The sequence below is a fragment of the Acartia tonsa genome, chromosome 12 (assembly GCF_053477335.1).
Source record: "Acartia tonsa isolate MP-2025a chromosome 12, ASM5347733v1, whole genome shotgun sequence".
Classification (NCBI taxonomy): domain Eukaryota; kingdom Metazoa; phylum Arthropoda; class Copepoda; order Calanoida; family Acartiidae; genus Acartia; species Acartia tonsa.
This window is the reverse complement of record NC_137271.1, coordinates 19762913-19775344: the sequence shown is the minus strand read 5'-3', so window position 1 is coordinate 19775344 and position 12432 is coordinate 19762913. Positions and strand designations below refer to the sequence as shown.

The following is a 12432-nucleotide window of genomic DNA, read 5'->3' as shown; positions in this document are numbered from 1 at the left end:
TGTGTAGTAAACAGCCAAATATCCCCTTCTTTTACTTTTCGGATCACTATTGTGTTTTCATTTATAAAGATTTTTTTTTTAAATTCACCATGAAAAATTGTTTAGCCCTTTGATGATTTTTCCCTAAATAGTTAATTGTAAATAATGTTAATGTTGTATTGATAATTTATGAACAAAGAGATATAACTGATTTTATTTTCAAAGGACACTATCCTGTTGTTTTAACTTTTATATCAACATTTTTTTATTTAATATAATTGCTCTATATCGTCTGATTTTTAGAATACTGATTCCTAATGCAACAAGGTATACAATATCAAATATAAGCAAAGCATCTTTATAATAATTCTTAAAAATGTGAGTGTGACATTTCTATTATTGAACGTGATAATGTTTGTTTGTCCTGCCATTTCAGAGCTTCGCTTTTATGGATGATGTCATCATTGTTTTAAAAGTATCGCAGCTATAATACACCGTGGGAATATTCGTACGTCCTGCCTGTTTTTCGCTTGTTTGCACACTCTTACTTTTAAATATAATGTCAATGCCTTAACAAGCAGGGATCTAAAGGGATAAGACAATGGCCGATAAATAAATTAACAAATCTGTAAATAACAATTATTGGTATAAAAAGTTTGGACACTTCTAGTATGCACCAACCAATCATAATTTAATAAAAGTTCTAAAAATTTTTAGTCTAACGAAACTTTAGGGACCAGTATAATTTACAGTCCAAAATCCATTCCTTCCCTGATGTCATGTTTAGATTAATCTTATTAGTATTTATTGACTTCATAATATATTTTCAGATCATGTAAAGAAAATGAAGTATCAGGTTTCGTCGTATTTTCACAATAGCTTTCCCATTAGTTTTGACCCCTGCGGGGCCAAATTTCCTAACCCTGTGGGGCATTCATGGCATTTACCTAGCATAACCTATCCTAACATAACCTAAAGCTACTGCGAAAATACGATGAAACCAGCTACTTCGTTTTCTTTCCATGATCCATAATTTCTTTAGAAATAAAACTATTTTTCTTTAGGACAGAGCGTCTTTTTAACCTTCCATTAACAAGGGCAAAAGTTGTTGTAGTTTATAATTATTGTGAAAAATTGCAATTAGATATAGAAGCACAAAACAAACAAAAAATAAACAAAGATAGAGGTAATGCTCTTACTAATTTTGTTGGCAAGGTCCATGGGTCCCTCGGGTCTAACAAAACTGGTTTAAATCTATTAATTTTCCAGAATGCCCGAACGTCCATTTAAAAGCGAAGCATCCCAATAATCAAGTCCTTAAGTTTGTACTTAAACAGTTTCCTGTATTTAACAGTTGAAACAAATTTTGCGTATAATTTTGTTAAAACTTATACATTTAAATTCTGCTTAATAAGTTCTGACACTCTACAAGAGTTAATGATCGTTTGTCCTACCGTTTCAGAGCATCGATTTTATGGATGTTGAAAATTGCCATAAAAAAATATGGCAATTTATTTGTCATTTAAGATACCTAATAAATCATTTTTGGCAATAACTGTGCTAAAGTATAATATTTAGATTTCCCACAATTTTGTTTATTTCAAAAGTTTATGTAATAGGTAAACAAAGGCTTTTATCAGTTTTTGTGTCTTTTAATTTTTGTTTGTCATTTTTAGATAAGTTTTTCTTTATTTATGGCTGCGCCCCAAGCTCTGGGGACCTCACACAAGAAGTGGATGAAAGAATGCCACTAAATTTAAGTATTTTCTCTCGTAGGGGGGGGGGGAGTTGTGTTCCATCTTCCCTAAAAACTTTCTTTAGACTAATGAAAAAATCATCTGAAAACGACCAGTATAGCCGTTTACGAGATCTTAGCAGACATACAAATATACATACAGACATGAAAATAGCCTTGTCAATAAACAATCAAAATCTTTGTTTGTCTTATTGTATGTTTTGTTATGCTTCGTTTTTATGGATGTTTTAATCCTTGTTTTCTTTATTTCTTTACTATTAATAAATCATTAAAGAAGTTGTATCAACTTTTTTTTATATAGCTAGCCGGTCCTTTTAGTAAGTAGTAGATGTAAAATTTTTCATAGAATTCAGATATGCAATCGGTTTTTTTGTAGACCTCTTATTTTTTAAGTAATTTAAGTTTAAAAAAAAAAATTAAGTTGATTTTAAGTTACTAAAATGCAACAAAAAAAAGAAAGAAAATGGCCATTGTGAACAAAAATAGTAAGATCTTTAATTTGACACCTTACTTTTTCAATTCTGTCAGGTAATTATTGAAAAAATCGATTTTTTTAAACCCACGAGAATAAAAACTTTGAACTCAATTTTATCATTTCACAAGTAAAAAAATATGGGTTCATATATACCTTTAGAATCAGAAAAATATTACGAATCCATTGTAAGCAAAATTGAAAAAAAAGTTTACAATATAGTATATAAACTACAATAAAAGGAATTATATGAAAATATCATATTATATTGTACAGGCAACGTCTTAACTTTTGAATTGAGTATAAAAATTGGAAGGGGGTATAGAGGGGGTAAAGAGGGGGTAAAAAAGGGAAGACGATAGTGTTGCCAGAACAAAAAATACAATTGGCCATTTTTATATTTTTATATTTTTTTACTTTTTTTCAATTTTGCTTACAATGGATTCGTAATATTTTTCTGATTCTAAAGGTATATATGAACCCATGTTTTTTATGTCTGTTTGAGAAAATATTTAGGTCTAAAGTTTTTATTAAACCGAGGTTAAAAAAATAGATTTTTTCAATAATTACTCAACAGAATTTTAAAAGTAAGGTGTCAAATTAAAGATCTTACTATTTTTGTTCTTACTGGCCATTTTCTTCTTTTATTTTGTTGCGTTTTAGTACCTTAAAACCGACTTAATTGTTTTTTTTTTAAAACTTAAATTACTTAAAAATAAGAGGTCTACAAAAAAACCGATTGCATATCTGAATTCTATGAAAAATTTTACATCTACTACTTACTAAAAGAACCGGCTAGCTATAAAAAAAAAAGTTGATACACCTTCTTTTGAAAATAAATTATTGGATACTACATAGTTTTACTTTTTAGGAATGCTCTACATTGTCTAGGGGTTTTATTAGGTTTTTTTTTCACCCCGCTAGAGGCTAGAGAGAATGAAAATGGTGTTTAAGAATGTAATATGTTTTTTTGATCAGGCTATGAAGTGCAGAATTTGAAATACCGCTTTTCTATACATACAATTCTTAAAAAATAAGGATAACACGGACAATTATGGCCATAAGTAGCGCATCAGTAAATTTAACTTCAATACCAAAAACTCTTTGAATATTCACTGTTTTATGCCAGAGAGAGAGAGGGGGGGAAATGTTTATTACACAGGTCCCAAAAGTTTTATGATAACGCTTTCTTATTGGCTCAACAACTTTGGGGACTTTTATTGAATTTTGATTGGTTGGTATATTAAATTGAGTATTTACATATACGTTTCAACCACTTATTGTAATCTTCAGAATGGGTAATTTTGTGTATTAACATTGGGAATGTATATAAATTAATCGGCCATTGCCTTAACCCTTTAAATCAATCCGAAACTAAAGAATGTCTTACAATATTAGATACGTTTTCTAACGGACGTATGGACACTGTAAGAGCCTAATTATAGAGTAGCTCTGACGCTGATAACCATTTGACATTGACTACTTGAAAACAATGAAATTTGATGTGAGAAAATTATTATAACAAATTACAAGATAGGCAGATAGATAGATAGAAGGAATAGGATAGAAAAGTGGATATATAGATAGATGTAATGTGGAAAGGTAGAGGGATAATATAATAGATAATTAGATGAATAAAAATGTTATAAACTACAGAAACAAATAGCATATTCTTTATATGCACTTAAGATCTTTGAAACTGCATGAAATAGCCTAAAACCATTACAGGATAGCCTTGAAATAGTCACAATTATTCTAAATTTTTTGGCGCTCCTCATTCAAGAAGGTATTAAAAATTAAACTATCATACTATGATTTATAATGCTTTTAACTTAAAATAAATATTTTTCTATCAGATTTATAGCATTTAGATTTGAACCGGTTCTAAACCGTATGGAAAACAAACACCTTGTTGTAGGATTTGTAAAAATATAAAAATCATAGCATAGAGCACTTGTTATTGTCCCTAGCCATCGGACACCAGAGCTGGATCTTTAAATCATTTTAGTGGTGAACCAGATCGGGGTGCGCCAAATTTCAGCCAATCACAGCGCGGCATTTTAAAAATGCCGCGCTGTGATTGGCTGAAATTCGGCGCACCCCGATCTAAATCACCATCAAAATTATTTAAAGATCCAGCTCAGGGTGAAATATACTTATTCTCTAGTTTTCAATTCATTATGAGAAAAACAATCTTTCTCGTATTCTTTCGAAACCGGTTAATATCCGTTGGATTAAAAGCTACATCTAGCATGATATTATATCCAGTTTTCTTACTTACTTACTTACAGCCATATTATCCAACAGGGGGACTTAGGCTGTTCACGAATCTTCGCCAAGATGTTCTGACTTGTGCCAAGGCTTCAATCTCCTCCCAGGTTTTGTCTAGCTCTCTGAGTTCAGATATGAGCTTGCGTCTCCAGGTAAGCTTTGGTGCACCACGCCGCCTGGAGCCTTCTAGTTCCCAGGTCAAAGCTTCTCTTTGCACCTCGGTTATAGGTCGCCGCAGAGTATGTCCTATCCATCTATATTTTCTTTTCTTAATTTGCATATGTACGGGGGGTTGTTTGGTAAGGTTCCAGAGGTCAGTATTAGAAATAATTTGTGGATAAAATATCTTTAATATTCTTCTGAGACAGGTATTTATAAAAACTTGTATTTTTGATTCTAGTTTCTTAGTAAGACTCCAGCTTTCGGATCCATATAATAGAATAGACTTAACATTTGAGTTAAATATTTTGATTTTTGTATTTGTTCTGATGTGTGTTGATCTCCATATTTTAGTAAGCATTCCAAACGCATTTCTGGCTTTCTTTAGTCTGCTGTTCACATCTTCTTCAGTTCCACCTTCTTTGTTGACAATGCTTCCTAGATATGTGGAGCTGTTTACAGCTTCAATTTCCTCATTATCCAACAGAACAGGTGTGTTGTCGTCAATGTTAATTCTTAAAATCTTAGTTTTAGCTGCATTGATTAGTAATCCTACTGCTTCTGATCTATCTTTGATTTCGTTGGTTTTGTCTTGAATCTTGTTAACTGAGTCAGAGATTACTGCTAGATCATTGGCAAAATCTAGGTCATCCAGTTCTTCATCTTCAGCCCAAGGAAAGCCATTTCCAGTATTGCAATATTTTAGAATGAAATCTATTGCAAGGAGGAATAGAAATGGTGACAATAGACAGCCTTGTCTAACTCCTGTTAGTACATTAAAGAGTTAGAGAGCTTGCCTTTGAAGAGAACTTTAACATTTTGATTATCATACATGCATTTAATTATATCAATAATCTTTCTGGGGACACCATAGAAGGCCAGTATTTTCCATAAGGTGTTCCTGTCCAAGCTATCAAACGCCTTTTGGTAGTCAACAAAGTTAATAATACAGGGTTTTCTCATTTCTAAGCATTGTTCAATAATAACTCTTAGTGTTACTATTTGGTCTGAGCAAGATCTTCCTGACCTGAATCCTGCTTGGTTTTTCCTCAGTTTTTGGTCAATAGCAGATTTTAATCTTTCTAGCAGTATTTTGCTAAGCACTTTGCCAGGAGCTGACAGAAGCATTATGCCTCTGTGATTATCGCAGATGGATAGATCACCTTTTTTAGGAAGGACAGTAAGATGTCCATCTTTCCAGTCTTGAGGGATCTCGTTTTTCTCCCAAATTTTCTTGAGAAGTACTTCTATTGCATCTGCAGAAACCTCTTGGCTGGCTTTCATGGCTTCTGCTGGTATATCATCAGGACCAGCTGCTTTACCATTTTTTAGAGAGCTAATTGATTTAAGGATTTCTTCTTTTGTAGGTGCAGCCACATTCACAGCAAGGTCTTCATCGTTATCAGGGATATTGATATTACCTACTGGAGGGGGCCGATTCAGAACATTATTAAAATGTTCAACCCATCTGGCTTGCTGTTCTTCAAAGGATGAGAGAGTATTTCCTTCTTTATCCTTTATGAGAGGGGTGGAGGATGCTTTCTTATTGATAAGCTTTTTAGTGATATTGTAGACTTCTTTTGAATCATTTCTTGCTGCGGCACTTTCAGCCTTGGTAGCAAGTGCATCAATGTAGTCCCGTTTATCACTCCTGACACTTTTTTTGATTCTTTTTGACAGGATTCTGTAGGATTCCTTGAGCTCCAAGCTGTCAGAGTTGCAGAGTTTTAACTTTAACTCTTTTCTCTGTTCAATAAGATTCAGACTATTAACTGAAAGCCATTCTTCCTCCTCTCTTTTTTTCTTACCCAAAACATCTATGCATACTTCATTGTAGGATTTTTTGATGTACTCCCATGTTGTATCAACAGTATCTAAGTTGTTGGTAGAGTTTTCATCATCTTCGTCATCTGTATCTATGTTATTTGTCAGAATTGCAAATTTATTTGTAAGTTTCAATGTAAATTCATGGTTGACTTCAGGATTGACTAGTTTATTTAAATTGTACTTCTCTCTGTAGGAATTTTCATTTCTCATAAATTTAAGTTTTAGCTGTATTTTTGCTATGACTAGGTTATGGTCTGAGTTACAATCAGCACCTCTCTTAGTTCTTACATCTAAAAGAGATCTTCTGAATTTCTTGGAAATACAGATATGGTCAATTTGGTTCCTAACTCTGTCACCAGGTGATGTCCATGTATATTTATGGACTGTTTTGTGAGGAAAAACAGTGCCTCCAACAACCAGGTTGTTCTCCAGACAAAAGTCAGCAAACCGTTCACCATTATTATTCATAGTTCCAAGGCCATGTTTACCCATTACTCTTTCATAACCATCATTATTGTCTCCAACTTTTGCATTCATATCACCCATAAGGATAAGGATATCCTTAGCTGAGTACTTTTTTTGAATCACACTCTCCAACTTACTGTAGAAGTTGTCTTTAGCTAAATCTTCAGCTTCATTTGTTGGAGCGTAGCACATGACAACCCTCAGATTAATATTTTTCATGGAGGTTTTGAAAAATGCTTCTATGATTCTTGGTCCATGGGGTTCCCAGCTTTTGAGTGACTTTTGTGCATTTTTAGATAGCATAAATGCAACTCCTTGGGTATGTTTTGCATTTAGTTGACTGTGACCAGAGTAAAGTAGCTTGACACCATCTCTGAGGTTTTCTTCACCTGTTCCTATCCACCTTGACTCACTTAATCCCAGAATTTGAACATTGTACCTATTCATTTCATTTAACACTATTTCGGTTTTCCCCGCTTGAAACATTGTTTGAACATTCCAGCATCCTATCCTAACTGAAGACCTTGTGCTCAAGATCATCCGCCTGTCTGGTCCACGTTGGGTTTGCCAGCCAGCCATCCTGTTCTCCATTTCTGAAGCTTCTTGTGCACTTTGGTCAGGTAATATTTGGTTTTGATTCGTAAACATTTCAGTAACTATGTTTTTCTACCAAGATGGGGAGTTAGCCCTTCTTGAACCCCCCGTAGGGGTAGGGGGTGAGCTGCGTTTAGACTGGATCCTCTGTGGCGACCTTCCTGCATGGTAGAACCTTCAGTATTGCTCTCCACTTCCTTGAACCACTGGCAGGTACACTTCGTGCAAGAACAGCTCTCATACCAAAGAACAGCTCTCATACCACCAGTTTTCTACGCATTTAAAAATATACTATCATATGATTAAAACCAGTTCTTTTAATCTTATAATTGTACATTTTTATCCTCGGAAAGCTGTTTATAATACGATGCAAGAAAAAACTAATCTTTCATTGATCTATCCCATTAATAATCCTTCCTCAAAATACTATAATGTACATGAGGGGTAGGGTATTAAGCCCCTCCCCTCAATTTATTAAACTATTTGGAAATAATCTTTGATAAAAAACAAGTATGTTTTTCTTGCAAAGGTGTCAAGTCTTATGGGGAAAAAAATCAAATCAAGTTGATTATTATGATAGGAAAAAAATAAGATTTAGCAAAAAAGTGCGAATTTTTTAATCACGTAAATCTAAAATTTGTATCATATCTATGCGAAAAAAATCTTAGCTACTAAAAACAAATTGTATACACAAAGTTTGGGGGTAAGATTCAATTACAATTATGTAAAAATAACGGGATGTGTGTCTGTTTTGCTATAAGGCTCTCCTTCATAGTGATGCTTCTTATAGGTCCTGGGAAGTTTTATGCTCCATATATATAAGAAATCAAAACATGGTTTTATATAACGCGAAGACAGAAGGACAAAATAATTTTATCAAATGCCGTGCTTTACTAAAAATACCTTATTATGTAGATTTTATTTAAATATACATTTTTTACCCCTTTTCTATGACCATCAGGGAACTAATGGAATGAGACAATGCACATTGGGGCAAATCAACCAAAAAGGGGATTTAATTATTTAGTACCCTTAAAATTCATCTCACAAAAATTTCATTTTATCTTTTTTTGTAGGTAATTTGACAACAAACAAATTTGCTTTTATGTTTTTTTCTGTCATTTGAAAGGAACATGGAGATAAAGGTCATTTTATGAAGGTAGATAGAAAATTACCAGATCAACCCCTCCCAAAAATAGCCCCCCCTTACCCTATCCATCTATCTATCCATCAATCTATCCATCTATCTATCCATATATCTATCCATCTATCTATCCATATATCTATCCATCTATCTATCCATCTATCTATCCATCTATCTATCCATCTATCTATCCATCTATCTATCCATCTATCTATCCATCTATCTATCCATCTATCTATCCATCTATCTATCCATCTATCTATCCATCTATCTATCCATATATCTATCCATATATCTATCCATCTGTCTATCCATCTGTCTATCCATCTATCTATCCATCTATCTATCCATCTATCTATCCATCTATCTATCCATCTATCTATCCATCTATCTATCCATCTATCTATCCATCTATCTATCCATCTATCTATCCATCTATCTATCCATCTATCTATCCATCTATCTATCCATCTATCTATCCATCTATCTATCCATCTATCTATCCATCTATCTATCCATCTATCTATCCATCTATCTATCCATCTATCTATCCATCTATCTATCCATCTATATATCCATCTCTCTATCCATCTATATATCGATCCATCTATCTATCCATCAACTATTCATCTCTTTATCCATCAACTATCAATTTATCCATCCATCAATCTATCCCTCTATCTATCCATCCATCTATCCTTCTGTCTATCCATTTACTTATCCATCTATCTATCCATATATCTATTCATCTACCTATTCATCTATCTATCCATCTATCTATCCATCAACTATCTTGAATTTCGTGTTTAAAATGTCTAATTAGGGGTTTTGGTTATCAGAGCAATATGAGAATTTTTTAGTAGCGCAGCTACCCTATCACTAGCTTTTTGGGCCCTTTAAAGTGTAACTAGGTTAATTGTAGTCCAATTTTAGTGTTCAAAGTGTCAAATTTGGGGTCATGGAATTCATTTCAGTAGGAGGGGAGGGGATGGTGTAAATGGGGGTGGATTTTAGCAAGCTACAAGTTTCACTTTATTTTTATGTTTAATAAATCCATTATAAATGTGGGCATGATTAACATAAATTTTTATTAACTAATATCTATATTTATAATGATATTATATGATTCTTGTTTACTGTTTATATGTACACTAGCGGCTTCGCCCCTAGCCTCTAGGGGATTTGCCCCAAGATGTAATTAAACAAGGATGACAACATCAATGAAAGAAGCGAAGCTCTGAAATGGAAGGACAAACGAACATTAACACTTGTGAAGTGTCAGAACTGAATATTAATGCATGTCTATACAAAATTGTAATTAAAACTGATTAAATACATGTTACTGTTTAAGGACATACTGATGTTTTTAGGACTTGATTATAGAGATGCTTCGCTTATAACAATAGACGTTGAAATAGGAATCAGTATTAAAAAAATCAGATGAACAGGATATTCTTAACATTCAAAACCATTATTTGTTGTCAAAAAAGTAAAAATCAGCTTGTTATAAATGGATGTACGGACTTTCTGGTAACGATTATAGAGTTGCTGTGCTTTCTAAGTCGTACCTAACTGTTGTAGAAATCAGCATGAAAAGTTTGAGATCGATAGGACAATTCTAGCCTGTTTAAGTTAAGTAAAATAGCTAACTGTACCAGACGAACGGACGGACCGACCCTAATTATAGAAATATGAAAAAATTAAGGGGGATTTTTATTTTTGAAAATAATCTTTAAACAACCACAGGACCAGTAGATATATTCCCTGAAGAGTATAATCTAATCAGTTTAGTGGTTAGCGAGATCTTAAGAGATGGGCGAACAGACAAACAGACATCAAGATACTTTGTATTATATATTAACACCTAGGGATCTAAGGAACAAAACAATAACCGATTAATATGCAAATCCCCAATATTGATACATATTTAATAAATTATATTACAAAATTATTTGTCTGTAGATGACAATTAGTGATTGAAAAGTTTTGACACTCATCTTAATGAACCAACCAATAAAAAATTAATTAAATTTCCTGAAGTTCTTATGCTAACGAATATAAAAACGTTATTATAAAACTTTGAAGTTTGGGGACTAGTGTAATTAACAGTACCCTCCCTTTCTAAATAAAACTGCTGACTTTAAACATGAATACCCTGTAACTACATAATTTAAAAACAAAGCATTACCAATAGACAGACAGAAGACTACTTGCTAATTCCAATTTAGAATGATTATAAGAACCTCACGTTATTTGCATATTATTTTTACCTTTCCGCAGTGAGGTAGGGGACATCGGGCTGTTTATAACACTAGTCCCCAAAGTTTTACAGTTGTGTGTTCAAACGTTTTAACTACTAACTTTAATCTACACAAGGGGTAGTTTTGTGTATTATCATTGGGGATGTACAACAATTTATTAACCTTTGTCTTATCCCTTTAGATCCCTGATATTTGTAATAATCTATAGAAACGATTATTTAGTTACATTAAAACATCAAACATAAAGAGGTTTAGATTTAGGTTTAGCCCCCCCCCCCTCTCCCCCCCATCATTTAGTGCAATAGAACTTGAAAATATTTATTATTACCTTTAATTCTAAGTCAGAATAAATATTTCCCAATATGTCTATGTTTTTGTGTCTTTTATTTAATTGAATTATATCTTAAGTTTTGACTTTAAAAGCGCATTTAAACGCCTTTTCTTACAAGCTTTTCGTGCACCCACGTTCAGAAAACGGGCAAAAAACCCCTACGGGGGCGCGGGGGGGTAAATGAAACCAGTACTGGCGATTAAAATATGTCTTTAGGTAATCAAATATCGTTTTTTTAGCCGGCGACACCCGGCGAAAACATGTTTCCTCTTACTGTCTTCTAAAATGTTGATTAAAAAACAAACAAATAAAAACTAAAATCTTGACTTCAACTAGAATTATTTAGGACTAATTTCTTCAATTTGTGTTTTTTTCTTTAATACTGTCAAAATATATGTAATACATGACTCGTCAGAAGTTATTTTGTCTAATTACGTTAATTCTAAGAGATTTTATAATACTTTTAAAATTGTTTGTGAAACACAAAAAGTATGCCTTTTTCTGTAAGAAAATTTTTGCATTTCTTGACTTCCATGCATTAGAATGCTTACTTAAAAAGCGTATTTTTACGATTCCTTTGAAATCTGATGTACATTGGGTATGATAATACTCATAGAATGTTTAAAACTTGATTTGGGGGTGGTGAATTGTTGCCCCTTGTTGCCCCTATGTGCAATGGAAGATAAAATTGAAATACATCCCCAATGATGATAAACATTATTGGTTGAAAAGTTTAGATGCTATCATTACAGATTTAGTCAAATTACCCAAAGCAAATTTAACAAATTTGTATACGTTTGGGTACCAGTGTAATTTACAGTCCAATGTCCTCTCCCTCCCTGATGACCACACGCACTTAGAACACGCACACACTCACACACACACACACACACACACACACAGAAACAAATTTTTTCCTCCTTTTGAATTGAATCTATTTAAAATTTGTTTTAACAAGGACAACCATGTTAAAACCAAAGTTATTATTTCATATTTTAGTTATCTTATCTAGAGTTAAAATGTATTTATGTGTATGTTAAAATAATATTAATTAAGGATTCTTGATAAGAAATTACTTATAGGTTACATTTTAAGACTTTAAAACTTAGAGAGATGCTTCGCTTATTACACACATTGCTAATCGTCCTAAAAATAAATACTCCAAAATTATAT

General features: G+C 32.8%; 1 protein-coding gene across 1 annotated transcript; it reads right to left on the bottom strand.

Annotated features, from left to right (window-relative positions):
- Positions 1-4503: 4503 nt before the first annotated feature.
- On the bottom strand, positions 4504-7520 carry LOC145333230 (uncharacterized). Its single transcript, XM_080178370.1, has 2 exons — positions 5435-7520; positions 4504-5351 (listed from the first exon to the last, which is right to left on the bottom strand). Exons 1-2 carry the CDS (start codon positions 7518-7520, stop codon positions 4504-4506), a joined length of 2934 nt encoding a protein of 977 aa, XP_080034496.1.
- Between the last annotated feature and the right edge of the window lie 4912 nt (positions 7521-12432).